The sequence below is a fragment of the Epargyreus clarus genome, unplaced genomic scaffold (assembly GCF_041222505.1).
Source record: "Epargyreus clarus isolate Ecla_fem2 unplaced genomic scaffold, WU_Ecla_fem_2.2 ptg000027l, whole genome shotgun sequence".
Classification (NCBI taxonomy): Eukaryota; Metazoa; Arthropoda; class Insecta; order Lepidoptera; family Hesperiidae; genus Epargyreus; species Epargyreus clarus.
In genome coordinates, this window is record NW_027332234.1 from 4,060,086 (window position 1) to 4,086,745 (window position 26,660).

The window sequence follows — 26,660 nt, forward strand, 5'->3', positions numbered from 1 at the left end:
ATAATTATGTCGGAAAATATTTAAGTTATGTAAGCGTAAATAGTTATTTTAAGCGTGCGATGGTATTTTAGAAATAACTGTCCAGTTATAAGCTGAAAATTTCAATATATCCTGTGAAAAAAAACTATAAACTTAATAAATATCTGTCAGTTTATTTCTTAATTTATAAAAGAATTTTACGTATTATATAAATGTAATCTTAGAAAGCTATCAACCGAATTCAATGACACTTTTTGAGTAACTATGTACCCATAGTTAGTTCCAGCAATATGATTGTACAATGTACCTACCTAGATTTAAACGTAAGACTCTTTTGGACCAGATGAGTCGCATAGTTATGGAGATTATTTCAAAACAGGATAACGTCTGCGTTGTTCCAGACGCGGTTCTATAAATTTCGTTTATGATGACAGCGGTTATAAAAATCCATTAAAATGTCAGTATGTTGTTGTTAACACAATTTGAAATTAAATAAATGTGTAATGCACTTATGACGAGACCACTCATGAACTCATGAGTCAATGTGAATGTCTCCGAACTACACGACTAATTAAATTTAGAAATTATCTTTTCGCTCCGTGCCAAGAAGTTGGTGAATAAGATGGATTTCTTTCAACGTGCTAGGAAGTTTGGAGACAGTGTTTGGTAAGGAATGTTCGCTATGTAACTGTTGCTAGCTGATTAGGGTATGTTATGTTGTGAGATACGATGAAGTGGTGATAACCTAGTGGTAGCGGATTCAGGTCAGATATTGTGGGTTATGGGACTTATAGGTTTAAATTCCAGACACAAATCTCGTTTTGCTAGGTAAATGTAAATGCGGATAGTTTTTGAAAAACTGCCTACAGGTGTGTGAGGTGTAAAAAACAAAATTTGACCAGCTTGGTGAACGTGGTTGTCATTCTGAGAAGAGACTGAGCCAATAATGGATTGGTAATGATGATGATGATGATGATGATAGTGATGATAATAAAATAGGTTGCAACTCTCCTTTCATATTAGAGGTGTCTCCCCAGATAGAGGGAGGCCTGGAATACATTAGAGTAAATTTAGCTTACCATTAGCCAATCGAATGTTTTGAAACAGACCGTAATGTGGGATAGTAAAAGGTCATGACTAATTTCCTTTCCTTTTTTCTTTCTTTTCTTTCCTCTTCTTTTGTTTCTTTTCTGCACAAGCTACAGTAATACCATTAGTAGGTACAAAAAGTAACTTTTAGTCTGCAAACCAGCTGGTACTACTTTAAAACAATTATTTTCTTAATGCCCCAGATTTTAAATTTTCTTTGAGAAAATGTTCGCTCCAGTCTTTTGTACGCGTATACAATACGAGTAGTTTTCTATAGTAAAAAAGAAAATAAAATAAATTTTACATTTACAAATGGTTTTATACAAATACCTTAATGTTAATTTAAATGTATCATGTGTTTTACTATTTCCTTACTTTCTTGGACCTTATCCAAGTTAAATTGTACTTTGACTTAACAGATATACTCACTAATAATATGTTGAAAGGGCTTGGCGCCAAAATAATAATGGATACTAAACTTTCACCATATTGTTGCACGCATTATTACGCGTTGGATATACATAGATACGAGTACTTTACGTTAAAGATTAATACAAAAATCATCCCAATGAGACTCGCTAACGAAGAGTTCTACAGTTAATTAAGCAGTTTTTTTTTTCGCAAAAATAAACATAACAAATAGGTATAGTAAAAAAATAGCATATATTCAACCTGAAATTAAACTATATAGAAAGATTTACTTACAAAGTTTTTTCACGACTCGAAAGATATTTTTAATAGCTTATCTTGTGATCTGTAAATAAAGAATTACTTTTTTTTTCAAAGTTTTAGTCTCTGTACTTATAAAATAAGAGGTAGGGAATGGTCAATACACCATGCATTTATAATTGAATCACAGAAAATAGAAACACCAACATAAGTGTACTAAATTTCAGTGAGATGATGAGAAATTATTCGGTTGATGTAAATGACAATATTTTTTGCAATGCTCTTAGGAAGAAGATTAAACATTTATATAATGTATACAGAACAGATATGAGATTTACTTTAATAGAATATGGATTGTTTGTTTACCAGCCCTTTAATATAATGCTTGATTTTTTTTATTTGAGTGACATAGGTCTACAGCATGCGTCCCGTTATTACGTGTCCCTTCAGCCAATGTATATTTATGACCAGCCTTGTATAGAAGTAAAACCATTTACACCTTATCACAGGTGTGTTGTCAACTTGTCACGTTTCGATACTAGTTGGAACGGTCTTCTTACATCTTTCTAAGAACAAAAATTCTTAGAACTAAAACAGAATACCGTGATTTTATTTTACGCTATAATAAACAGAATATTTATAAAAATCAAGTTCTTTCCCTGCACGGTCTTATCGGAAATCGTTTAAACGGTTTCAAAGATTAGGGTGTGAAAACATTGAAAATTGATTTGTTTGATATAATGTATGTAATATATTTTTCATAACATTGAAGTATCACCACGTAATCAACCTGATGCTAAGGGATCATTGGCGCTCATGGACATCTGTAACTCCACATAGAACTCGAAGCCGATCCCTTATGCATCAAAACTTCTGAGAACTACAATGGACCTCATGTGTAACCGGCATCCAGAGCCTTCCACCGAAACGCAATAATTGCTTCACGCTAGAAATAGGTGTGGCGGTGGTACCGGGGAGGTCAAACCATACTAACACGGTTAATAAAACGCATAATTTGACACCGAATGATTGACTTTTTTATGTAACTCTTACAAGTACTACGTTCTTTCATGTAAGAATATTGTAATTAGTTTCTTAAGTTCCTGTTACTTTGTATCCAGGTTTCGTGTCATGCACAATGACGAACCCCATCTGGTTCGTGAAGACGCGGCTACAACTCGACGGGCAGAACGTCACCGCGGTGCAGTGTATCAAGAGGATATACGCGAAAACGGTACGTGGACGCTCGGACACTAGTGTTGTGTACGATGGTACACTATCGATATCGATAGATTTTATGGTACACAAGTAGCAAACGAACATGTAGTCTAACTGAGGCTAAGTGGGAACTGTCCGTGGACTTATATATTTAAACCCCATATAATAAAAGTCCTACCTAAGGTCGGCCACAGATGCGTTGCTACCCATGAATTCAGTGTGTCTTCCTTAACACAACCTTCAAACCGGAACTCAGCAGCGCTTAACATTGATGTTATTCGACAGAAATAGGTGTGATGTCCCCAATCACTAAGACTCTACTATTTTTTAAACTAAGACTAATTAACTACTATAGATATTAACATCTAGACAATATTAACATTATGGCTTTTTCATAAAAATGCAATATTATTGATACACAACAATGTTATCGACACGATTGATGTATGTATTACCAATATCCATTTCACTATACAGCATTGAAATGTATCAATACTATTCCTGCTTTCTATCTATCGGTACTATCCAAAGTATCGGTAACACCAATCGGCGTATCGATATTTAAGATGTAGATAATTATCACGTTAAAATGTCGATAAAAAATCTCGATAGTTCAACAACACTAGTGGACACCACTAATTGACTTGTTTGTAAACTCGCATGATCGAATGCCACTTGGACCTTATATGATGTGTACGGGCGCCGGTGGTGTATTTGTAGATTGTGTGGGGGACGACAATGTTAGTAGGATGTGATCTGCGAATCGGTTGCGGTGTGTGGGCAGAGAATTTGATTGACGTGGGTTGTGAAGTAATTGGCCTTTTCATGACGGGACAATATTAGATTTATTTGACTGATGTTATAGCAGAAAAATGACTTGCGCCACATATGAGCACTGGGAAAACTAGGATTTTATTTATTATGAGTATTATGACCAAATAAAAATTTAAAAAAAATTAAAAAACAAAAACAATATTCTAATATGATTTGTATCAAAAAATTAAGCGAATAATAATACCAAATACCTCTACAAGCAACAAATACACGTGACATCTTGAATATCTATGAATATAAAAAATGGTATTATTGTAATTCCAGGGCATCCGCGGCTTCTACAAGGGCATAACGGCGTCCTACATGGGCATAAGCGAAACTGTGGTCCACTTCGTGCTCTACGAGGGTGTGAAGGCGCGGCTGATGGCGGCCAGGAGTGCGGACGGTGTGCCGAGCGATCAACGCTCTCCGCGGGACTTCATAGAGTTCATGGGCGCCGGGGCCTTCTCGAAGACCGTCGCGTCGTGTATCGCCTATCCCCATGGTGAGTTTTTTGATGTGTTTGGGTAGTTGTGTGCCCTTAAGAATTAGATATGTCCTCAAAAATTTATGGTGTCCTAAAAAATTTGACGGTAAGTCACCAGAAATTTACGATATGGCCTTAAAATTAACGGTATGGCCTTAAATTTGACGGTATATTCTCAAAATTGATGGTGTGTCCTTAAATTTGATGGTGTGTTCTCAAAAATTGATGGTATATCCATAAAATTAAATGAAGTGTCTTTAAAAGTAGACATGTCCTAAAAATCGACTATGTGTCCTTTAAATATTGGAATACGTGTCCTTAACAATTGGGTAACATATCCTAAATATTTAGAAAACATATTACCAACGTGGATCAAGGAGGAGGAAAGCCTTGTATCTCGGAATACGTGTACTTAACAACTGAATAATTATTGTAACCTTAAAAGTTTTGATCACATGTACTTGTCCTTCAACTGTCATGTTATTCAACTAATTATTAATTAACATATGGTAAACAATGGGCGAAGCTATTTTCCATCAGAAACTCCATATAAATTATACAATGCCTATCATAGCTTATATAATGTACATACATAATGTTTAGTTTATCTATAAAAATCGTTAGTAGGTCGCCTTATCGCCTTTGTTGCAATCTATAAGGTCTTACAGATAGTCGCTATAAGATATAAGTGTGTGAATTACATAATGAAGATGACTTAAGTCTACCAAAGGAATAGTATTATTTGTCCTTGACTAAAGATGTAATATCATCATCCCATCCTTTGAGATATTGAATTGTTTGTGCGTTTGTATTAGGATTTACTGTACCATCAGCATGAACCTTACTATGATTGTACCCCCAGATATTTTACTATGTGGCTAATAGAAATTATATTTTTGTAAGTAGAATATTTCTCAGTAGTATTTTTGCTCTCATAGTCCACATAAGGATAACCTTTGTTCAAAAACATCGCCTGCCGATGACCCGGGAGGGAGGAACATTTTATGTATGGGATATCGTTTTTTTTTTGCATTTCTATAAGTGGCAGCTATCCCCCTTGATGTCGCCAAACGATAGAGATGGAATGTGCAAGTTGTTTTTGTCTCATCCCTGGTCCTCCTTGGTAACGCCAGAAACACATAAACCAAATAAGTCTAAATTCATATTTTTGTGTCTCAGAAAAATTTGAAATTGATGCCATCCCAGAGGTTGGCTGGGGTTGAGCCCAGGCCCGAAATCCACTATGTTAAACCTTTATGGTGAACATTACATCCCATTGTTAATTAGTATTATATGATGTGTGTTGTTTTTTTTTTTATAATGTGGGAGTAGCAGACGAGCATGCAGTCCGCCAGATGGTAAGTGGCTACTGTCACCCATGGACATCTGTAATCAACCCCAGATAGGATTAAATATTTCTACCAGAGGTCGGCCACATGTGCGCCGCGCCTGAGGACTAAGCTGGAACGCCTCGGAAAAGTATGCCTACCTTACCACATTCTTCAGACCAGAACACATCAGCGCTTAACACTGCCGTTATAAGGTAGAAATAAGTGTGGCGGTGGTGTCGCCGGAGTCGAACCGCAAAGGGTTCTACATTTCAAATCTCTGATTGTTGCAGAGGTGGCGAGGACCCGGCTTCGCGAGGAGGGCGACAAATACCGCAAGTTCTGGCAAACACTGCACACTGTGTGGCTGGAGGAGGGCTACCGTGGTGTCTACAGGTAACTTAAAAAATACTTTAAGGATCTTTAATCATACACTTTAAGGACACAAAACCAGATGTTTGTGGACAAGCTCAATCTATTAAAGATGTAACATCAAAGAAAGAAATAAATTCCCGTAGTTCCTAGTTAAAGTTCTATGAATTGGATAAAACTCAACATAGTTTACAATTATTTATCCTAATAATTATTTCACTGTTGTAATTTTTTTTTAATAAACAATATTTCCTATAATAAATTTGCACTAAATACCTTAATAAATAGTGTCAAATTCTGCCCATTGTTTTATTATAAAAAACCACTTTCATTGTTCTTCCCAAATGCCTCTTAAAAGGATAACATCAAAAATTTCTTGTTAAGCTAATTACACACTTTAATACCCACAGGGGCCTCGGCACACAGCTCGTGCGGCAAATACCCAACACGGCGATCATGATGTCCACATACGAGGCGGTGGTGTACCTCCTCACCACGCACTTCAACAGTTCCTTCTATGAAAACACCTAGCTAACACGCCCGGAGGTGATAAATATAGTACCCCAGACCTACCCTGTTATTGCGAGATTGTTGCCTTGTTGTATGATCGCGTTGTAGTGTTCGTGCTACCCCAGTGGGTGTCTTAAAGCCGTAAGGACAGTCTTAAAAGGTCATAAGAAGGACAAGGTTTTAAGGATAGTCTTAAAAGCAGCTTAAGGAAGGTTTATAGAGTCTTAAGAAGGGACAGACTTAAGGGAGAGTTGAAGAACCCTGAATGGGTCTTAAGAAGAAAAAGATTTTAAGAATCCTTAAAAGATGTGGCTTAAAAAGCTTTAAGAAGGATATTTTAAGGAATTTTAATAAGGACTGTCTTAAAGTTTTAAGGACAATTTTTAATAATCTTTTAAAAATTGTCTTGTGTCAAAGAGGTAGGACTGCTAGGAGGTAGACTGCTTCAATAGCGATCATTAACCAATTATGATTGCAACAATATTTCGTAGTTAGGTCGCCGAAGCTTGGACCTAGTGGTTCAAACTCTTAGACCCACGACTAATATGTGTGATAACGACAGTACAAGCCAATACAAGAATTATAACATACATGTTATATGTATCTTGTCACTGTATATACACATAGTGGATATTGAAGTCCCTTAGTAGATCTATTTTGAAATACAAGTCGTTGTGGAATTATATTAGTCTCATAAATGATGGTGGATCATTTGCGAATAAACTCGATGATATATTTGTTTGTAAATTATTGTAGGTATGTATAATAGGGTTAAGTGTTGTCCATTTATTGCGCCACATGAATTGTACTGTTTATCAAGTGAATTAGCTTGGAACTAATTGTTCTAAGAGTCCCAACAGGTTTTTAAATTTTAGTATCGGCAGTCAGCGATTTGCGATCAAAGAAGCGTACATATTTGGGAGCTGGTTGTAGCTACTTTTGGACACTATACACCAACTTTATGCTAAATATGCGATCCATAAATAAAAGAAACGCGTTTTCAATATCGCGACTGAACGCAGTAAGTCGTCAAAACGTGATGCAGCATTGATGAAATCGTTTAAACGTGCTGATGCTAAAAGTGCTGGTCTGTTATGGGTCGTAAATGGTTATACAATATCTTTAGGTGCTTGTGTTTCATATCTGCGGTGACTGCGTAAGAATTGTAATTACACGTTTCTCATTTTATGAAGTATCTTTCAACACATTTTCAAAATCTGCTTCTATTTGAAATAATTAGCTTTTTGCCTTTCATAATCGGTAATCAAAGAAAAAATCTTGTGTTTTTTTAGGAATTCTACATCCTAATTAAGAAACTCGATTCGTGAAGGATATTAGTATCGTTTATAATGATCACCCATAAAAAGGTTAATGCTAAGTGATTTGATTCCAAATAATAAAGAAGTCAACATTTTTCTAGTCTAGTAATTTGTTCAACTGGATAAATGTTATGCACAAATTATATTAAAAACAAAATATTATATTGAAACTAATATATAATATCAATTATAATATTCATATGCAGTTTTACTAGTCACTTCATCAGTGCCCAATAATAAGAGCTTCTTGTGAGCTTTTTATAAAAGATTGTATTAAAAAATATCAAAATAACTTATAACGTAGTCAGATGCAAGCAAATTTAGTCGATCATTTACAAAGTTATATTTCCAAATAAGTAGATTATAAAACAAACGAAATTTTAAATGAATATTGTAGATGATCTTTGTATATTTATGTTGATTGTTAGGGTGGTGTTATAGTTGCGATTTGTACAAGCGGTTTCATTGAGTGTTCGTTGCGATCTCGTTACGCACACGCGGCAGTGTCTGAATATCACGACGTTGCGGTTACACAACGAACTCGTTGCGTACTCGACTTATTCCTTGTGACAGAACGTTAACGAAATCTCGACTATAATAGTGCCCTTAAAAATGATTCTATGTGGTTAATAAATATTAATATGTTTAAGTGCCTGCGTATCTTAAGTTGCTTGCAACGTAGTGAAACTACCGTTTTACCGTACTTTCTTCAAATTTAGCATGTAAGAAAAATAATAGATTTGTGTATCAAATCGATTTTTATATAAAATTTCCGCAACTTCAGTCCCTTAGCACAGATATAGTAAGTTGTGAGCTGTGATATAGAGCTTGTAAATATTAGTTATATTACGCACATTATTAGGTTTTGATTCCCTATCAATTTTATACCTCTTACTTTTAGATCGTTTCTGAATAGTCAAGATGCACACTTTATTTGTTCGACTTTTTGTTTAGATAGCGATTAAAAACTTTGAAATTTGGATTATTGCTTCATTTGATGATATTTTATGTTGGCATAGTTTTTTGGCAGGAACATGGGTAATCGTTCTATGTAAATTGTAACAGATTGTATTGTAAGAACAGATTAGAAATGTGTCAGACTGAGTATAAGATACTTTTGTTAAATAAATAAATAAAATTAAAAAAATATATGTTTTTTTATTTCACTCTTAGCAACATGACAGAACACTTTATAAATTCATATGATAGGTTTTTAAATGCAATTAAAAATATTATACATTATGATTTTACATTATATACAATGTTGTAAAAAATAATGAAATAACAGACCAATGTGACATTTGAAAGTTTATTTACCAAAATAAATTGATTCCTTATATTCATAGCCCCTGTTGCATTTAAGGCTCCTATTTTAATAAAGACAGATGATTTGAATTGATGATATCACAGCATAATCTGACTCCCCAATAATTTATCAAAAAATCCCACACAAATCTAATTAAGTATATTAACACTTCCTCCCACACAAGAATTGTACCTGTAATGTGTACCATTAATATACACAAAGACATACAGAAACATTAAAACTCAAAATAAAAATTTAAATTCATCATTTAGATATCTGTCTAGCTGGGCATCAAACAACTTTAATAGTATGATTGAATTAATATTGAACAGGCTGAAATGTAAATTTTAATTATTACAGGTAAGAAAAACCAATGTCAAGTTTTCATTTCCAATTTCTTATATTATTTTTTATTGTTTTGGTCTTTCACAATACACCAAAATATTTTTTATATAAAAATGTTTACAGGATAGGCACAACAGAATCCCTTCTACTACCTTTTATACTTAATGGTCCACATAAAACTGCTAGTCCAATCTGAATATAAAAATGAATTGTGTCACCATAGCAAATTGATTACACCTGCTCGCAACAACTTCAGAGTGGACTAGCAATATGGCGCCGACTATACCCAGTTGTTAAATACCAAAATTCATAATATTTTCAACACAAGTCTAAACATCGCATACCATTACTGGCACTTAAGTTTAATTTGCTGCTAATAAATAAATACTATACATTTAAATACTATTTATTGAGTCCCATTTCCTATGACATAAAAGGCTTGATCAGACACTTGAAAGACACATTAGTGATTAACACCCAAATGTGAGTGGAGATAGCGTTAGGCGTATTACTCGGATAAGTTAGAACATTTGTCAGCGGGAACAAGTTCCCTTTTAATGTCACAATAGGTTCACGTCTATACCACACGATAGAACAAAACATTACTACTATACACAAAACCTGAAGTCCTAAATGCACTGATCCTTTGATGGCGATACTTTTTCGCATCCGACTTTGAGAAATGTCTTTTAACTCAGTCTCAAGTTTGTTGATTCTTCGCTGAAGTTTGGAGTACGCAGCGAACTCGTCTTTCATCGAAATTGTTTTCTGTTCTGCTTTAAGTTTGAGTATTTCGCCCCAAATGGTTCTTTCCTCATTGGATGGTCTTGCAAAGCAAGCTACAATCTGATGAAAACAACGTAAATTAATATATGACTGATTTTCAACTATTGTTTGACTGAAGTGTTACTTACCGGTTTAACCAAGCTTGGCACTAAAACGTTCACAGCACATAAAATAGTCAAATAAACTAAAAGGAACCCATTTATAACTTCCAGCATTTTCGTATTGTGAGGTTATTTTATAAATGTAATTTTATCGACTTGTATAGATAGAACAGCCAAGTTCTCTATAAATTTATTAGATTAAACTCATACGTTTAATTTTAAAGCAGTAAAATGCAATGTTTATATTTTTAATTTAATTTTTAACCTTTTTTAATACTTGACAATGACGTTAGGACTTTTTGATTTTGACATCTTATTTGATACACGCAAAGATAAAATTGATATACATACATGGATACATTTGATGATGAAAAATAATATATTTTTAATGCCAGTGGCATAATACTATTCATTGATGAATATTAAGAAAATAAAAACAAATGAAAAATTAAGTAAGAAATTACATATAAAATAAAAGAAGCCGTGTAATAAATCTAACAAAAAAACTGTATTAACTCTATGGTTTTGCGACACACTAGTGATGTTCGTTATAACACAACTGTTACGAGGAGTTGAATCTTCTTCATAGCTTTGTTGTGGTTGTAAAATGAGTAAATTACTTATAATTTGCTTAAATTGTTGATTAACATATATTTGTCATAGTTGTTATTTTATTTAGATTTTAGGATATTGTTTTGATTTCACGTTCGGAAAATATACTGACAAGCATAAAATTAGCTATCATACAAGACAGTATATATTCAAAAAAATAAAATTTTATATTCAACATAGACTTAGAATTGCATAAAAAAACATGAGAAAGACATATGCCAAGAATTAAATTATTAATTTACGCTAGGGCTTAAAATGGTGACGTCATATTATATCGATAATTTAATAATAAAGATCATTTTATGTATAACAAAATTAGTATAAATGCGATTTGAACAATACGAACTTGCTTGACTGAATTTATATATTCTGATTTTCTGTGTGGAATACCCTGTTATTATAACTCGAATAATATTTGTATCAGCTATATATTTTCAAGAATACCAAGTCGATCAAGTGAAGTAAGTACATGAAAAATGGATAAGAATAATAAATCGGCCAGAATGGACTCTTATAACATTTTGAGGAAAAATGTTTTATACAAAGAAGTTGTCGTCGTTTATTAACCTTTTAACCGCCAATGTCGAATTTTTATCCGACTAATATTTTCGGGCCCATTCCGCCAACGTCGGATTTTTCCGACCAAATAACAGTACTCGTAAAAATCTATTTTTTTTTAAATTTAATAGCACTGTATTATATTTCTATAATGTTTAAAGATAGATAAATAACTGATATTATTCTTAAAAAAATATTGATGTCCAATACCAATGTCGGAAAATTCCGACAATAAGATTGGGACATAAGTAAAGATATACTGATTCAAAAATCCATGTAGGCTAAAATATTTCTGTTTATACTCACTAGTTTACTAGTTTATTACAAAATACATAAAGCATTTGTTACTATAGAAATTAATTAATTTATTTTATTTTATTTCTTTTAAAATAAGTTTAAAAATATCAATGATTAAAGTGATAATTCCCATCCCTAGCCTGCATGCTTAGAAACGAATATTGTTAATACACCCAGCGTAATGGTCGGAAAAAGACAACTGCTTCTTTCGTCATAAGCGAAAAGCGAGTGCCGTCTGCCATCAGTATGGTGCTCATGCGTTCGTGTTATCAATAAATATGTATTTAAATTAAAAATGACTGCTGAAGATGAATGAATACTCATTCTAGAAGATGATGAAGAAAAACTTGAATCATCTGCCATATACCTGCTCGCATCGCACTAATGACTAAAGGAACTCGCTGACCTGACGATCTTGTACGAAAATTCGACAACGGAGTATTTAGAGGTTTTTCCCGCCCATAATATTTAGTGGCTTCATTTTTGAGGTTCAAAGGAAGCATTTATTATTATATTTCATTTCAGACAAAGTCCATTGAATGTTAGTATATTCTTACGATCTATGTTAGTAAAACAAATACAATTAAATTTACATTTTAATTACATTCATATTATTTAATATTAAATAATATGGCTCTGGACTTCATATGGTATGCATTCCAGTGCTTTACGACAGGACAGTTGACTCTTTCCAGAATGGTATTTAGGATCCAATGTTCCTGTCCCGCCCGTTGCATCATTGGGGCTATGCGTGTGCATAATATCGTTTGAAAACTGTCAACACGAGCCTCAGCGACCATAGCAGACGCGCTACAATACCGACGCAGCATCATTAGCATCCTAAATCCATTATTACATTGGACGCGTAGGGCATTCAGCGATCCTCTAGTACATTTGGCCCATAGGCTGCACGTGTAAAATGTTTCACAATAAGTTTTAAGCAAGGTGATCTTAACTTCAAATTATTAACAAATAAATAAAAACGTTTCTTACAAAATTCTAGAATTGCCCAAGGCCTTCATATTGGATGTCAATCGATAAAAAGTATGAAGGTAACAACACTATTACGCACACATACACCTAAAATTTGGGAATGCGTTTAATCTCACATTGTTTATCTTTGACATCCTATATCTATGGTATCCAAAAAACAAACCCCGAAACCCGCAACTTGTGTGAATGTCGAGAAGTGTGGTTATGTACAAATAAATACGATTTTGTTCTTAATTTATAAAAATCGAAGTGAAGAGTTGAATGTAATAAGATATGAAATAAACACAAACATGCCTAATGTAATATATGTAGAAGCATGTTCCACTTACGAAGAATATCAATCATCACCTGAAATAAAAGTTTCAATAGAATCTCTTTTAATATATTGGGTGTATAAATACTGCGCTCCTCAAGAGATTACCTTGAAGTTTGTGTTCCTGTCAAAGGATACACCAGTAAGTTTAAATTTGTTCACAAATGGTGAATTAAACTTTATTGACGAGAGAAAGTTGCCATGGCAAGCTTCGTCATGCGTATTTCCTGTTGTTATTCACGAAGATACGGTCATTACCGGCTTGTGTGCTGTGGCGCGCCACATCTGTAAATATCGCTCAGTTCCACAGTCCGCACAGGAGCATGAGGACGGCTTGCTCGGTTTCCGCAAAAGCTGCCTTCAAGCACCAAACGAAGTCTCAATCTGGACTAAGTTCTGTGAAGTTGATGTCATAAAGACTGTCCATGATATACTAAAAGCTCAAAATGTGACAGAGATGCCTGAAAACTTGGTAAGATTTGAAAACCATCTTCATAAGCCTGTTAGGATCCACAATGTATATAAAGTAGCAAGGGACTTCAAGAAAGATGCTTTGAATTTGAATAAAACTGAAGAAACAAAGGAAAATAAAGAATCATCAGATAATACAAGGATACCTAAGAGTAGAAAATGGAAATCAAAGACTAAGAAAGAACTTGAAATAGATTGTTCCACCAAGATTGAAGATCTGGATCTAAGCCATCAGTTTGCAGAAGGCCCATTTTTAACATTAGCCGATTTAGTACTGTTCCCTTCTTATCATATTTTAATAGAATCTCTAGGCTCAAGTATATTTCAATCTCTCCTTCCATTGACCCACAAATGGTTTAATAGTATTGCTAATATCCCTGAACTAAAATCTATTTCTAATATCTTAAAAAATCTCAATACCAAATACTTAATTACTGAAAATTTAATTGTACCAACCACTGATGATGTGAGCCTCTACAAATCAGATCCCAAAAAGCACAACCCTAAAAAGAGGCTATTCACAAAAGAGGATGACATTGAAAATGCTCTAAGCATCCTCAGAGATGATATGGAATTAAATGTATGTTTGAATAATAGAGTGAATGAACTTGATTGGACTATGATCCCAGATGGAGCTAATCCAGCTGCCGGCCATCTACCAAATGAGAGAATACTCAGAAAATCACAACAACTAGAAAATTTAACTTTGACAGTCATGTCTGTAGCCAAGGAAGGGGATCTTATTGTAGATTTTTGTAGTGGAAGTGGGCATCTAGGTATTTTAATAGCTCACCTTCTGCCTAAATGTACAGTTATTTTGTTAGAGAATAAGGAACAATCTTTGTTACGAGCAAGAGACAGAGTGCACGAAATGGGTCTTTCAAATGTCTATTTCTTTCAATGTAATCTAGACTTTTTTATAGGTAAATTTGACATTGGTGTAGCATTGCATGCATGTGGCATAGCAAGTGATTTAGTTCTGGATAAATGCTTGAAAGCGAATGCTAGGTTTGTTCTCTGCCCGTGCTGTTATGGTTCCCTTCATGCTACCGACAGACTAGTTTATCCAAGGAGCAAAATGTTTAGTGAATTGACCATTGACCAATATTTGTGTATTTGCCACACAGCAGATCAAACTCATAAAGAACATCCCTTAACAAGAAGGGGTGACAAATGTATGATAGTAGTTGATTCAGACCGTGCAAGACTAGCAGAGGAATTTGGCTATAAAGTAAAGATCTTAAAATTAAATCCACTTTCATGTACACCTAAGAATAATTTCCTTATTGGGGTACCATCTTAGACATAAGTAATAAAACTCATTATAATATTCAACTATTTTATCATATTTTTTCTTAAATAAACCATCTTTGTACTTCAATAAAAGTCTTTTCTTTTCATCACCAAATATAGGGTCCAGACTCCAGGTTACCTTACAAATCCTTAATTAAGCAAAAACTAACTTAATCATTGGTTTGTTGAGACTACACCTATATTATTGCAATTGAGCTAATGGCCAACATATGAATCACATGCCAAGTAAACAATTTTGCTTCTAAAACTATTGTAAAAATAATTTTCGAGATCTAGAAACGGGCATACACTATAGCTGTGCGGCACGGTATGTATACCTGAAAAATACAAAAAAAACCTTTTGATCCAAGACATCATGAAAATGTGTAAGGCAATATAAAATTTCTAATGGTAATAATGTACCTGCACCGAATCTCTCCTGTTCCCCCAGGGCATATTTTGTGTTAAATGGGAGTCTCCTTCTATTTCCACGCGACCAAATCCACCATATTTCTTGCTGTCGGTACATAGAATAGCCTGAAAGAAAATAAGATGTATATTTTTAGAGAAGTTTCTTCAAAAAAGTGTATATTATAATAGGCTCAGTTTTGGTACATTTTTTTGACGCATAGTATCTTCGCCTATTCGCGTATACTATTCTAGCAATGTATATTTTGTCTGGCTGTAAAAACGACATCAATATGTTTCTTATTAATACATTTTAATGTTAGGTAGGTACAAGGTGTTTCTTCTTAGTGGTTTCCACCATCATTATATATTCGATGTGTTAAGAAATAGTTTTCACAAGTATAGATTTATGATATGATACGAAATTTTATGAAGAAGTATAATCACCTGGTAGTTTCCGGGCTCGTTAACTCCGACCCTGTAATCCGTGAAGCTCTGATAGGGGTGGAAGTTGAACACGAACAGGAGACCAGCGCGTTCAAATGCTATCACCTTGTCGCCTTCATGCTTGCACGAAACATATCCCTGGTGAGATTAAATGTAGTTTAAGAAAATTTGCCAAATTAATAATTATGATACATGAAAATATTAAATGACCTATTATCACAGAACACACACGTCAGTATCATTCATCAAGCGAAATTCAATAAAATGAGGCATTCGCAACTTAGTTTTCAGGCGGCATGAACGAATTTGGGGATGATAATCAGGTTCGATTTAAATAAAACTTAAGCTAACGTTAATGCAGCACACCACCGATCCATTTAATAAGAAAGTTAATGACGTCTCAATTACACTAATTAAATATGAACGCCTACGTAAAATTAAAAGCAAAGTTCAGATTTCAAGAAGAAACTCAATCCTATTTGGGGTTGTTATAAATCTCAATAGGCATGGCCACTTATCATAAGGTTTCATTCATTTATTACCCATATTGTGCAGGTGATACGGGGAAGTACGTACTACCAATTTAATTCACAATATTTAATCCTCAATTTTATACAAACTAACAAAGCAAGATAAATAAAATTGTAAGAACAGAAACTTACGGGGTCCGATCTGAGCCAGCCATATTTCTCTTCCAACGCGTTCATATCTTTGTCGAATTCGTTGAGGAACTTGTATTTAAGTAATTCGTCGTCCACGAGGTTCCACTGGCGACGCGCGTAGTGATACGATGAATTGTTCCCAGCTCGCGGGAAATCCAGCCACTCCGGGTGACCGAACTCGTTACCTGCATAAAAATAGCATGTATGAAACCACAACTACATAAAAATTGTATGCTAAACATTTTAAAATAACGCGACCACTTGTGTTGCAGCAAAACTAAGAAATATATCTACTTATTTAAAAAAAAATAGGTAAATACTAGCAGTTAAGTAAGGTAAGTTAATAAAATATTGCCGCCTCCTAAAAAATGCCGTCCAGCGGACAATTTGAGTCTGCCGCCCACAAAATAGGACGACGTTAGGAAAAGAGGTCTTTTTTATAGTTGTATGGTTTCTTTGTCGTTTTTTTGTTGCTATTTTTTATTACCTGACTGAGGAGAGTAATGTTTTTTGAGGATATTTATGTATGTCTCATACGGCACACTCTATTACCCAATCGACTTGACTTATTTTAACATATGAGGTGTCGTTGGATTAGTTTAAATTACGGAAGTGATATAAGATAATTCTTTGAGGTTTATTTAAGCAGGCATATTTTTTTTGTTTTGGACTGAAATTAGATAAGATCATAATACATAAGTCAGTAGTAATCATACATAAGTCAGTAGTTGCATAAGTCCGTAGTAATCATAAATAAGTCAGTAGTTGCATAAGTCAGTAGTAATCATACATAAGTTAATAGTTGGATCCAACTCACCGATGAAGTTGAGGTATGCCTCCCCGCCCAGCGCGTGCGTGACGAGGCGGATCATGCAGTGCAGCGCCAGGCCGCGCTCCACCACCGCGCTGGGCTCGCTCAGCGTGCTCATGTGCGTGTACATCGCCGCGTCCATCAGCCAGAACGCGATCGTTTTGTCGCCCACCAACGCCTGTACAATGGTTTATTTTCCTATTAGGACTAGTAGATGAGTGTGCAGTCTCGTGGCTATTGCGGCCCAGATTTATTTACAGGAGTATTAGATGAGTATGCAGTCTCGTGGTGGTTATTGCCGCCCATGGACATCTTTTTTAAAATATAGGAGTAGTAGACGAGCATGCAGTCCACCTGATGGTACAGTGGCTAGTGTCACTCATGGACATCTGTAGTTAACCCCAGATAAGATAATATTCCCACTTCAGGTCGGCCACAGACGCGCCCCTATGATGGTAAGTGGCTACTGTCGCCCATGGACATCCGTAATCTGTCGCAGATAACATAAGATTCCCACTAGAGGTCCGCCACAGACGCGCTACTACCCTAGAGGACTAAGCTGGAATTCCTTGTATAGTCTGCCTTACCACAGTCTTCAAACCAGAAAACAGCATCGCTTAACACAGCTGTTATTAGGCAGAAATAGTTGTGGCGATGGTGTTGTCGGAATTGAACTACACAGGATTCTACTATATTTAAACAACTTGGTCATGCGGAGTTTTTCTTCGAATTTGGTGATACATTGGCGATTTCTCTGACATTGTAGATATCCATGGCGGTAACTACTTTTCATTAGGAAGAACAGCTTACCTGGTCGTGACTCTCAGCGTACGCAACGGTTCCCTCCATCCATCTTCTATTAGTGAGAGTGTGGACAATGTGACCCATCTTCCAGTCCTCGTCTTTTTCTTCCTTAAGCAGCTTGATCCACATGTCCGGGATGGCCATGCCCAGCCGGTAGTCGAACCCGGTGCCGCCCTCGTCGACTGGTCGGCCGGTAGCTGGCATGCCTGATACATCCTGAAAATAATGTCTTATTATAATTTGGACAGCGAAACAGTGATACTAAGCTCATCGGAAGTATGTGACGGAAATGTTGAATGAAGTCCCCAGTTGAAGAAATTGATCTAATTTTACATTTTTTTACAAATGTCTACAAGGTAACTTGCAAACATTTTGGGGGAGTCCCGGGATCAAAAGTACGGGACGCAACGGTCTTGCCCCTCCCTCTCCCTTATTTTGCCAATGCTGCTGAGACCCGGATCTTAGTGTGAGGGGTTAAGGTCATAATGATTACAAAGCACAAACCGTAAGAAAATTATTAGAACTTCGATTAGGGATCATAAAGTTTAACCAAATCGTTGCAATAATTAAACGTGAAAGTAAATACCTCAGCGATAGTAACAGCTCTACTATCAATCTTGTGTATCATTTCGTTGGCCAGCATGAGGTACACCAGAGCCTCGGTATCTACGTTCAAACCGTAGTACTCGTCGTAGTGCCCCGAGAAACCCTCCCCGATGCCCCGACTGTGATACAACATCGATGTGACACCATCGAATCTGAAAAGGTATTATAATATATAATTTGAATAATAATATTAAGAATAAATTTAGGTCAAAAAAATTACAAGGATAATAAGAAGTGAAATTATGAGTTTATGGTATGTTAATTGTTCATTTTTTCTAAAATCTCTAAGCAGCTTAGTTAATTGAATTGCATAATGTAGTAGATTAAAAATGTCATTCATAATAATTCTGCCGCCCCCCATATAATTACGCCCAGGGCAAAACGCGCTTACTCTTCCGCCATGCTACGCCGCTAAAAGTCTCAGGCAATATGGTAATTATTTATAAAATAATAAGCATATAAATACTGTGTTTACCTAAATCCATCAAACTGATATTCTTCTTGATACCACCTTAGATTAGACAGTAAAAATCTCAGAACTTCAATCCTGGAATCAAAAATAACGAAAACTTAGAATTACAGTAACAATTGCATTAGTGATGTGTGTCCATTAAACTTGACCATGAATTATATAAACATTCCTTGTTATACATAAGAGTTAACTACAATCAACAAACTGTAGGTATTGTTCCACTGCCGGCCACAAAACACCTCTGAATGAGAAATATTCAGGCCATAGTACTTGCACCAAGTTCTCCACTTTACACACTTTAAGACCTTTTTATAGAAGACGAGTACTCAAGTAAGTACAAAACGTACTCGGAATAATTAAACAGGCGGCTGTCCCAGAGGGTATGTGTGCCCCGAGCACCGTCGTGGAAGTAGCAGGCGTTGGTGCCGTCGAACTCGTTGAGGCCGTCCAGCGTGTTCTTGGAGGCGTGCGAGTGCACCACGTCCAGCAACACGTACAGACCCATCTCGTGAGCTCTGTCGATCAGCTGCTTCAACTCGCAGGGTGTGCCGTAACGACTGGAAATTGTAACATTAACATTTTTTATTTTATAATATGGGATTAGCAGACGAGCATGCAGTCCACCTGATGGTAAGTGGCTACTGCCGCCCATGGACATCTGTAATCAACCCCAGATAGGATTGGATATTCCTACCTGAGGTCGGCCACAGATGCGCCGCTACTCCTGAGGACAAAGGTGGTACGCCTCGCAAAAGTATGTCTCCCTTACCACACCCTTCAAACCGGAACACAACAGTGCTTAACACTGGTGTTATGAGGCAGAAATAGGTGTGACGGTGGTGCCACTGGAGTCGAACCACAAAGGGTTCTATTACCTTCAACATATCACTAACACATCATTAATACATCACTAACATGACATTTATAGGCAATGGCAGGTATATTATAAATTCTACATTATATAAAAGAATAATGGCTGCAACTTTTTATATCCTGTAGTTGGGAGTGGCTTTGCATAACTGGAGGAGCCTGGGTCATGTTCTACCACGCTGCTCTACTGTTGCGCCATCCGTTCCTTTGAATTCCTCGATCACAAAAAATGCAATAATCGACTTAACGTTACCAAGAGTTAATTTGATTTTTAATTAACTCCCCGGGAATTCATTACATCGAAAAAATGTTACTCCATAAAAGTTAGTTTTAAGTTAGACGTACCTGCTAGCTGCAAAGAAACTTGTGACTTGGTATCCAAAGGAAGCGTAGTAAGCATGCTCCATAATTGCCATGACCTGAATGGCGTTGTAACCTAAAAATCAAATGAATATCTGTTATAAAGTATTTTATACATTATCATAAATAAGTGTTATGCTACGTACGATACTTGTACCTAAAATATTTAAAAACTTCAATTTCTTTTAAATAACCTTGTACAAATCTATTTTACTACACATAATTTTATGAGAGTAATGCGCCGACTTTCCGCAACTCATAAACAGATGGCAGCACTAGTAATCTGAATCACGCTACCGAAGTTTTCTAAGAATTTTGTACATACATTTGCATTTGCAAAACAAATTTGATAGTTAATTCCCAATGTTACCTTGTTTCTTAATCCTCGGTAGCACATTATCTCTAAATTCCAAGTAGGTGCCAACTCTCCCTTCAGTGGTAGCTATGCCGACGTGGCACTCGTAAATACGAAATGACTTTGGCTTATCCACTTTAGGATTTTTAAACTTATAAGGCTGTAAATAAAACAAAGTTATAATTATTTAATTATCAACATCAAATGGTATTACGGGAAATTTAATTAAATAGTAGTAATCTTATTTTTGTTATCTAAGTCTCTTGACTTATAATCTTTTTATGTGCGTCCGTCATGCTAATATACAAATCTATAACCATAACTAATTACTTTGGTAGGATATGAAAATAGGGAGATTATAGTGGAACTATCACTTCATGCATCGATACGCAAATTAAAAATTGAATCATTTTATGCAAACCAAATCGCACTAAAATCGTATATAAAAAACGTCATCTATTACAAAACTCAAGGCATAATAAAAATTAAGCCTATGAACAACACATCTTTTCAATATCCATACTGAAAGTTCAGAAGAACATAATAAATAACAACACTAATCTACTAATAACTTTGATAAGAGACTTTGAAAACAGATAGAGTATTTTACTTACATTATCCGGTTTATATATAAATTGTTGGTAGGTAAACCCTTCAAAGGGTTTGACGTAGCTGGCCCACGGCGACACCCGGTACAGGTGCTCGTTGACTATGATCTGCACCCGAGTCTCGTGCTTCAAGGCACAGGAGCCGTCTGCGTTGGGCGGGATGACCAGCTCCCATTTCCCGTACTCTAACTTCTTGAACGGATGACTTTTTGAGTTCCAGCCATCTAAAAAAATTGAATTTTCAACCTAAATCACATTGTAGATACCTTAATTACTTATGTACCTTGCTATAGTATTAGTATATCTACGTAATCTAACTATATTATAAGCTTATATAATTTAATTTAATTTTAATTTTTAATAATTTACGACCAGTCTAAAAAGTAGCGGTTTGAGATGCGCATACGTAGGTATATATCACCTATATTGTCGGCAGCTTGTATGATTTATCTTTATACCAACAGCGTCATCTGTTTACAACAAATTACCGGTTTGTCAACATCATTATAATTTGCCAACAACTTACCAGTCTCGTGCAAAGCAAGTTGCGTAAAATATGCATGTCAATGAGGCAAATTCTATAGTAAATGGAGATCTTGTGTTAGAAAATAAATTTGTTTGTTAAATATGTGACAAAAAGTTAATGTCTTACTAAATTCTCCCTGTAGGTGCAAGGAATGGGCGCCCGGAGCCCACTCCCGCCATACAACGGAGCCATCTTGATTGTATTGCGGCCCGAAATACTTGTATCCCTGGGTGAAACTGTTGAAACCTCCTTCCCATGATTCTATACGTTGCCATAGATCTTTAAAGCACCCATATCTGAAAATAACACGTTTGTAAACTTTATATATTTTAAATGTAGTACCTAGTACCTACGAATTTTATAAATAGGCTATTATAGACATACCTAGATAACTTTATTCTAAATATAAACAAAACATTCGCTTCACTAAAAACCCTTATATAGGGTAGGCATATACTGGTACAAAATAAGAAGAAATACGACTACAAAATAAATTATTTAACGGCTTTTTAATACCTAAAAGAGGGTAGAATTTGACAGAAGCGAATAACATGTTTTATTGTAAGAAAGAGCTTACATTTGCGACACGCATGCTTGCTCTCCATAAACTCTCCAGCTCCAAGGCACGGCTATTCAATTAATAAGTATACGGGTATCTAACATAAATATTATTGCGTCAAATAGCAGATACCTATAAAGATACTCTTAAAATAGCAGGTACTCTTAAAACCTATAAAGGTATTCATAATTTTTGTTCCCATTACGTAATTACTAAAATTCGACAATCATTAGGTATCAAATTATATTGTAGGTATAGTAGTGCAGGCTTAGGTACAGTGCCTACTACAAGAACAAAATTAATGCCGATATAATACGGGATTTCAACAAAGGATCATAATGATATTATAGAACTTATATAGAATTACGAATAGCCCCCAAGATTTAAGCACCAAAAGACTGGTATTCATTTATAATTTATACAAATATTACAAATCAAGTTTCGTTTCCTGTCCTGCGCGCTTGTTGTAGTTGATACGACTTTTGTTTGACATTGGAATATGTCACGCTTATGATAAGAAGCGCTGCGTGCGCTTTTACAAGCGGAGAGTTGTTTACTTTGATAAAATGATCTAATGATAATTACATCCTATATTGAAATACTTATTTTATTATATTTGCTCATAATCATTTCAAAGAATGCAAGTATATTTAGAGTAAACAGTTTTATAATAATACGTAACGTTAACTGGGAAAGCGCTTTATTGGCTTGATAGACAAAAAATCATAAACACGGACGAACTAACCTATAACTGGCGCACTTTGCATTTTAATCTTTGATTTAGGTAACATAAAGCCGGTAAACATTTAGAATAACACTAGAAAATGGTTATTTACTCACCTTCTCCGAATTTCTCGTTCATAAGGCTTCAAATAACCATCACGATCAAACAATTTCGCTATATCGGGGACGGGTACGTCCATCGGATCCATAGCTGAATAATTACCACCCATTCTATAGTATGTATGTAGGTATATCAACAATTCGACTTGCGCACGCGCAGGACGGCTCACGACCGCGCGTATTGATAAATTTCTCTAAAATGATAAACGCTGTGTATTTGTTGAGATGTATAATGGAATTATTAATATTAGATAAACCCGGCTCAGGTCAAAAGTAGTGGTATCGTAATTCTTGTTTACCTTACTTGATTATTGCTACTAGGTAGCCTTTCTGACGATAAGCTGATGGGTCAATATCATTATAGACCTGATAATCGCAATGATTATATTGAGAGTACTGGGTCAAATTAATTGTAGACAGTACGAGTGTTTTATGAAATAGTATTATCATTAATGCCTTTTAAAATAATAATTACTTTTGGTGATTTTTATATACCTCATATATTTGTATTTTTTGCCAACATATACTTCAGAACTGAAGTATGTACTACTAAAAGTCCATTATAAAAATGACTGAATAAATTAAATGAACTCTTATTTTGTACTAAATTAATTTTCAGATGTATTGAATTGTTGGTTTGATTATCAGTTGAGTTAAATCTAAATACGTTTACAAGTATTTTGTTTAAATTTGTTACTTGCTATGAGTACATTAACACCTACAATTCAAGGAATCTTGGAATGTTATACAAATACTAGCTGACCTGGTAAACCTTGTGTTTACATATAAATAAAAAAATGTTAAGGGTAAAAAACCCTCATCACTTAGGGGTATGAAAAATAGATAGCAGCCGATTCTCAGACCAATTGAATATACATATAAAATTTGGTGAAAATCAGTAAAGCCATTTCAGAGCAGTACGGTAAGTAACATTGTGACATGAGAATTTTTTATATAAGATAAGGAAATAAAATCATTACTTTTCAACAATACTCTCCAGGAATTTTAATATTATCATTTAGTATTTATAGTAAGAGTATCCACTCTTCTATAGAGAAAATAGTTGTGAATCAGTGTACAACTTCAGGTAAAACATAATTTATTAAACTAATAACAACTATTACATACTAATACACATTACTTATATCGATTTAAAATATATCGGAGCCTGTTCTTTTAGCTTTTGCCACAGCTTCGTCAGGTTGCAACAATTCTTCTTCTGAAGGTTCTAGAGGCTGTCCATCCGCGTCCAGCTTGCCTTGCTTATAATCCGCGACTATTTTCTTGCTATAAACAGCGTTGAAGAGTTGTTGCGCAGTAAATTCACTCTGTACTACATCTTGGGCTTTGTATGTGACGTATGGTTTGAGATCACAGTCTTTCAAGTCAGGAACGATGATTTCGGGTATCATTTCAGGTACAGTGACGAACTTCCCGTTCATAACGTACCCGACGTCTCGCACGCCGCGCTTGTCCACCTCTAATTCAGGATTCGGGCCAGTTTGTTGCTGTTTGTGAATACGGCTGCCTCTCTTGTTTGCAATCACAAATTTTCTGAAATTCCTCTTACCCTCGCGAGGTGCTGATAATGATATGGATCGTTTCCAAACGTAATTGATTAGCAAAGGTATCTTCGACATGGTTTTTAGTAATTGTTTTGATTTGGTTGTTGGTTTAAGTTTTGTTTTGAGGTTATGTAAAATTGTCAGTGGGACAGCCCGACTTGTGACTTATGGTGTCAGTGTCAGATATAGATTAGTAAGTGTCAGACTTCAATGTCGTTCCATTACTCTGATTTATTAACCATTTAAAAATGTATTATACTTGTTTTTAAACAGCTTTTTATTGTGTGTTTATTACAGTTTCTTTTGAATAAAATTATATAATTATTACATTATTTGTCTAACATAACTAACGTGGTTTCTTTTCATTGTCAATTTTTCAGGACCAAAGAGTATTAGGGTTCTACATGGTCTCCTAAAGAGTATCCTACTGGCTCAGGTTATTGAGAACGTTAATGAATATGACGTCAAAAACTAAACACTATCCAAATTAGTTCAGTAGTTTTAGAGAAAATCGCGTATTTTAAAAAAAGAATGTATATTTAGCAGTCGAATACAGTTTCGTTCGATATTTACCACAATCCTGCCTGCCAAATCTATTCAATTTTCTTCTTACAGTAATTTTAGGGCAATAATTAAATAAAAAAACATATATCAATATTGTAATCTGTATAATTTATAATAAAACATTTAGGCATTGTCACATAGAATGTCTTATAATATATCAAATAATTATAAATCACACGAGGAACAAATTTAAGATCTTATTATTCCCACATTACATCATAGTTCTTATATAATTTATTTGTACAGTTATAATTAGCCTATTGTTTAAAAATGTTTGAGTTTATTAAATATCCAGCACCTATACGATGAGTTCAGATAAATATTATTAAAACTAAAGATAGAAATACCAAAGTATTTGTGCATGTCTAATGCTAAACTCTATGTATAACTCACATTGGCACTATTATTTCGTTAGCACCTTTACCGTTTTTGTTTTTACTGCTTCACTGCGAAGCTTGATGGTTTTGATTAGATATTGAGCCTTATTTTAATTATTTATGAAGCAAATATGGTAAGTTGGTGTAATATTGGCGTTAGGATAAAGGCATATGAATAAAATTGCAGGCTAATTGGACCATTTTTTTTCATTGCAACGTCACTTTCTTATCAAGAAATGTTGAACGATGTAGCGAATTGAAAAAAGATCAAATAATCTGCAGTTTTAATCATATGGTTTTACCTAAGCGCCAATAATACCCCAACCTACCTTACTGATTTATTAAATCGTGCATATTCATGAAATTCAATGATGTTATGAATTTAAGACAAACACCACATCTATAGAGAGTTGATAAAAGTATTAAGGAGTAAAATTTTATTATTGTAATAAACTTTTTTTATATATTAGAACTAGGTACAATGATGAAAATCTATTATTATTTAACTCTCATAGAGGGCACTGCCATCAGTCTTAACTGCCGAGATGAGACCAAAACTGTTATATGCATGTCTTGTGTATTTTTTAACATATTTTTATACATCAAAGGTATAAAATTGATTGCAAATGCACAATCCATTTCACCAAAAAGAAAGGTATCTCATAAATTGTTTGAGGATTTTTGAATCAAAATGAAAAATTTAGCCGAAAAGGCCCTTTTCGCTAAAACCCGCTTGTAAAGCAAGCATTTCAGTACATTTTTATCTACAGTGAACGTGTCAAATGCGAACCGTGGCAGACAAAGTAATATTTTTAATATTATTGAGATCATATTTTCCCATACAATAATCGTATTCAATATCAATATTATTGATATGTACGGCCTACGTCTGCGCGGCCTTACCTATCAACAATATTGATATTGCATACGATTATAGTATAGTATAGGAAAATATGATAATGTC

General features: G+C 34.7%; 5 protein-coding genes across 6 annotated transcripts in view; 2 read left to right on the forward strand and 3 right to left on the reverse strand.

The window, feature by feature from the left end:
- Rim2 (replication in mitochondria 2) overlaps positions 1–8,933 on the forward strand; it is a 45,079-nt gene extending 36,146 nt beyond the window's left edge. For both annotated transcript variants that reach the window (XM_073089050.1, XM_073089049.1), the window contains exons 5-8: positions 2,859–2,971; positions 4,054–4,273; positions 5,877–5,979; positions 6,366–8,933. In XM_073089050.1, coding sequence (XP_072945151.1) covers positions 2,859–2,971; positions 4,054–4,273; positions 5,877–5,979; positions 6,366–6,486 — 557 coding nt within the window. In that variant the 3' untranslated portion in view covers positions 6,487–8,933. The remainder of the gene's footprint in view (positions 1–2,858; positions 2,972–4,053; positions 4,274–5,876; positions 5,980–6,365) is intronic.
- Positions 8,934–9,669: 736 nt separating this feature from the next.
- Positions 9,670–10,516, reverse strand: LOC140753767 (guided entry of tail-anchored proteins factor 1). The gene is made up of 2 exons (XM_073088542.1): positions 10,350–10,516; positions 9,670–10,281 (listed from the first exon to the last, which is right to left on the reverse strand). Exons 1-2 carry the CDS (start codon positions 10,434–10,436, stop codon positions 9,859–9,861), a joined length of 510 nt encoding a protein of 169 aa, XP_072944643.1. The 5' UTR covers positions 10,437–10,516; the 3' UTR covers positions 9,670–9,858.
- Positions 10,517–12,791: 2,275 nt separating this feature from the next.
- On the forward strand, positions 12,792–14,952 carry LOC140753713 (glutathione S-transferase C-terminal domain-containing protein homolog). Its single transcript, XM_073088477.1, has one exon. The coding sequence runs from the start codon at positions 12,926–12,928 to the stop codon at positions 14,867–14,869; it is 1,944 nt and encodes a 647-aa protein (XP_072944578.1). The 5' UTR covers positions 12,792–12,925; the 3' UTR covers positions 14,870–14,952.
- Positions 14,889–23,367, reverse strand: AGBE (1,4-alpha-glucan-branching enzyme). The gene is made up of 14 exons (XM_073088476.1): positions 23,188–23,367; positions 21,915–22,084; positions 21,269–21,486; positions 20,670–20,814; positions 20,285–20,375; positions 19,417–19,626; positions 19,073–19,144; positions 18,578–18,749; positions 17,998–18,207; positions 17,194–17,365; positions 16,377–16,561; positions 15,715–15,852; positions 15,283–15,396; positions 14,889–15,197 (listed from the first exon to the last, which is right to left on the reverse strand). The coding sequence occupies exons 1-14, from the start codon at positions 23,298–23,300 to the stop codon at positions 15,153–15,155; spliced, it is 2,055 nt and encodes a 684-aa protein (XP_072944577.1). The 5' UTR covers positions 23,301–23,367; the 3' UTR covers positions 14,889–15,152.
- A 905-nt stretch (positions 23,368–24,272) lies between these two features.
- mRpL41 (mitochondrial ribosomal protein L41) lies at positions 24,273–24,934 on the reverse strand. Its single transcript, XM_073088912.1, has one exon. It carries the CDS (start codon positions 24,828–24,830, stop codon positions 24,342–24,344), a length of 489 nt encoding a protein of 162 aa, XP_072945013.1. The 5' UTR covers positions 24,831–24,934; the 3' UTR covers positions 24,273–24,341.
- Positions 24,935–26,660: the final 1,726 nt, after the last annotated feature.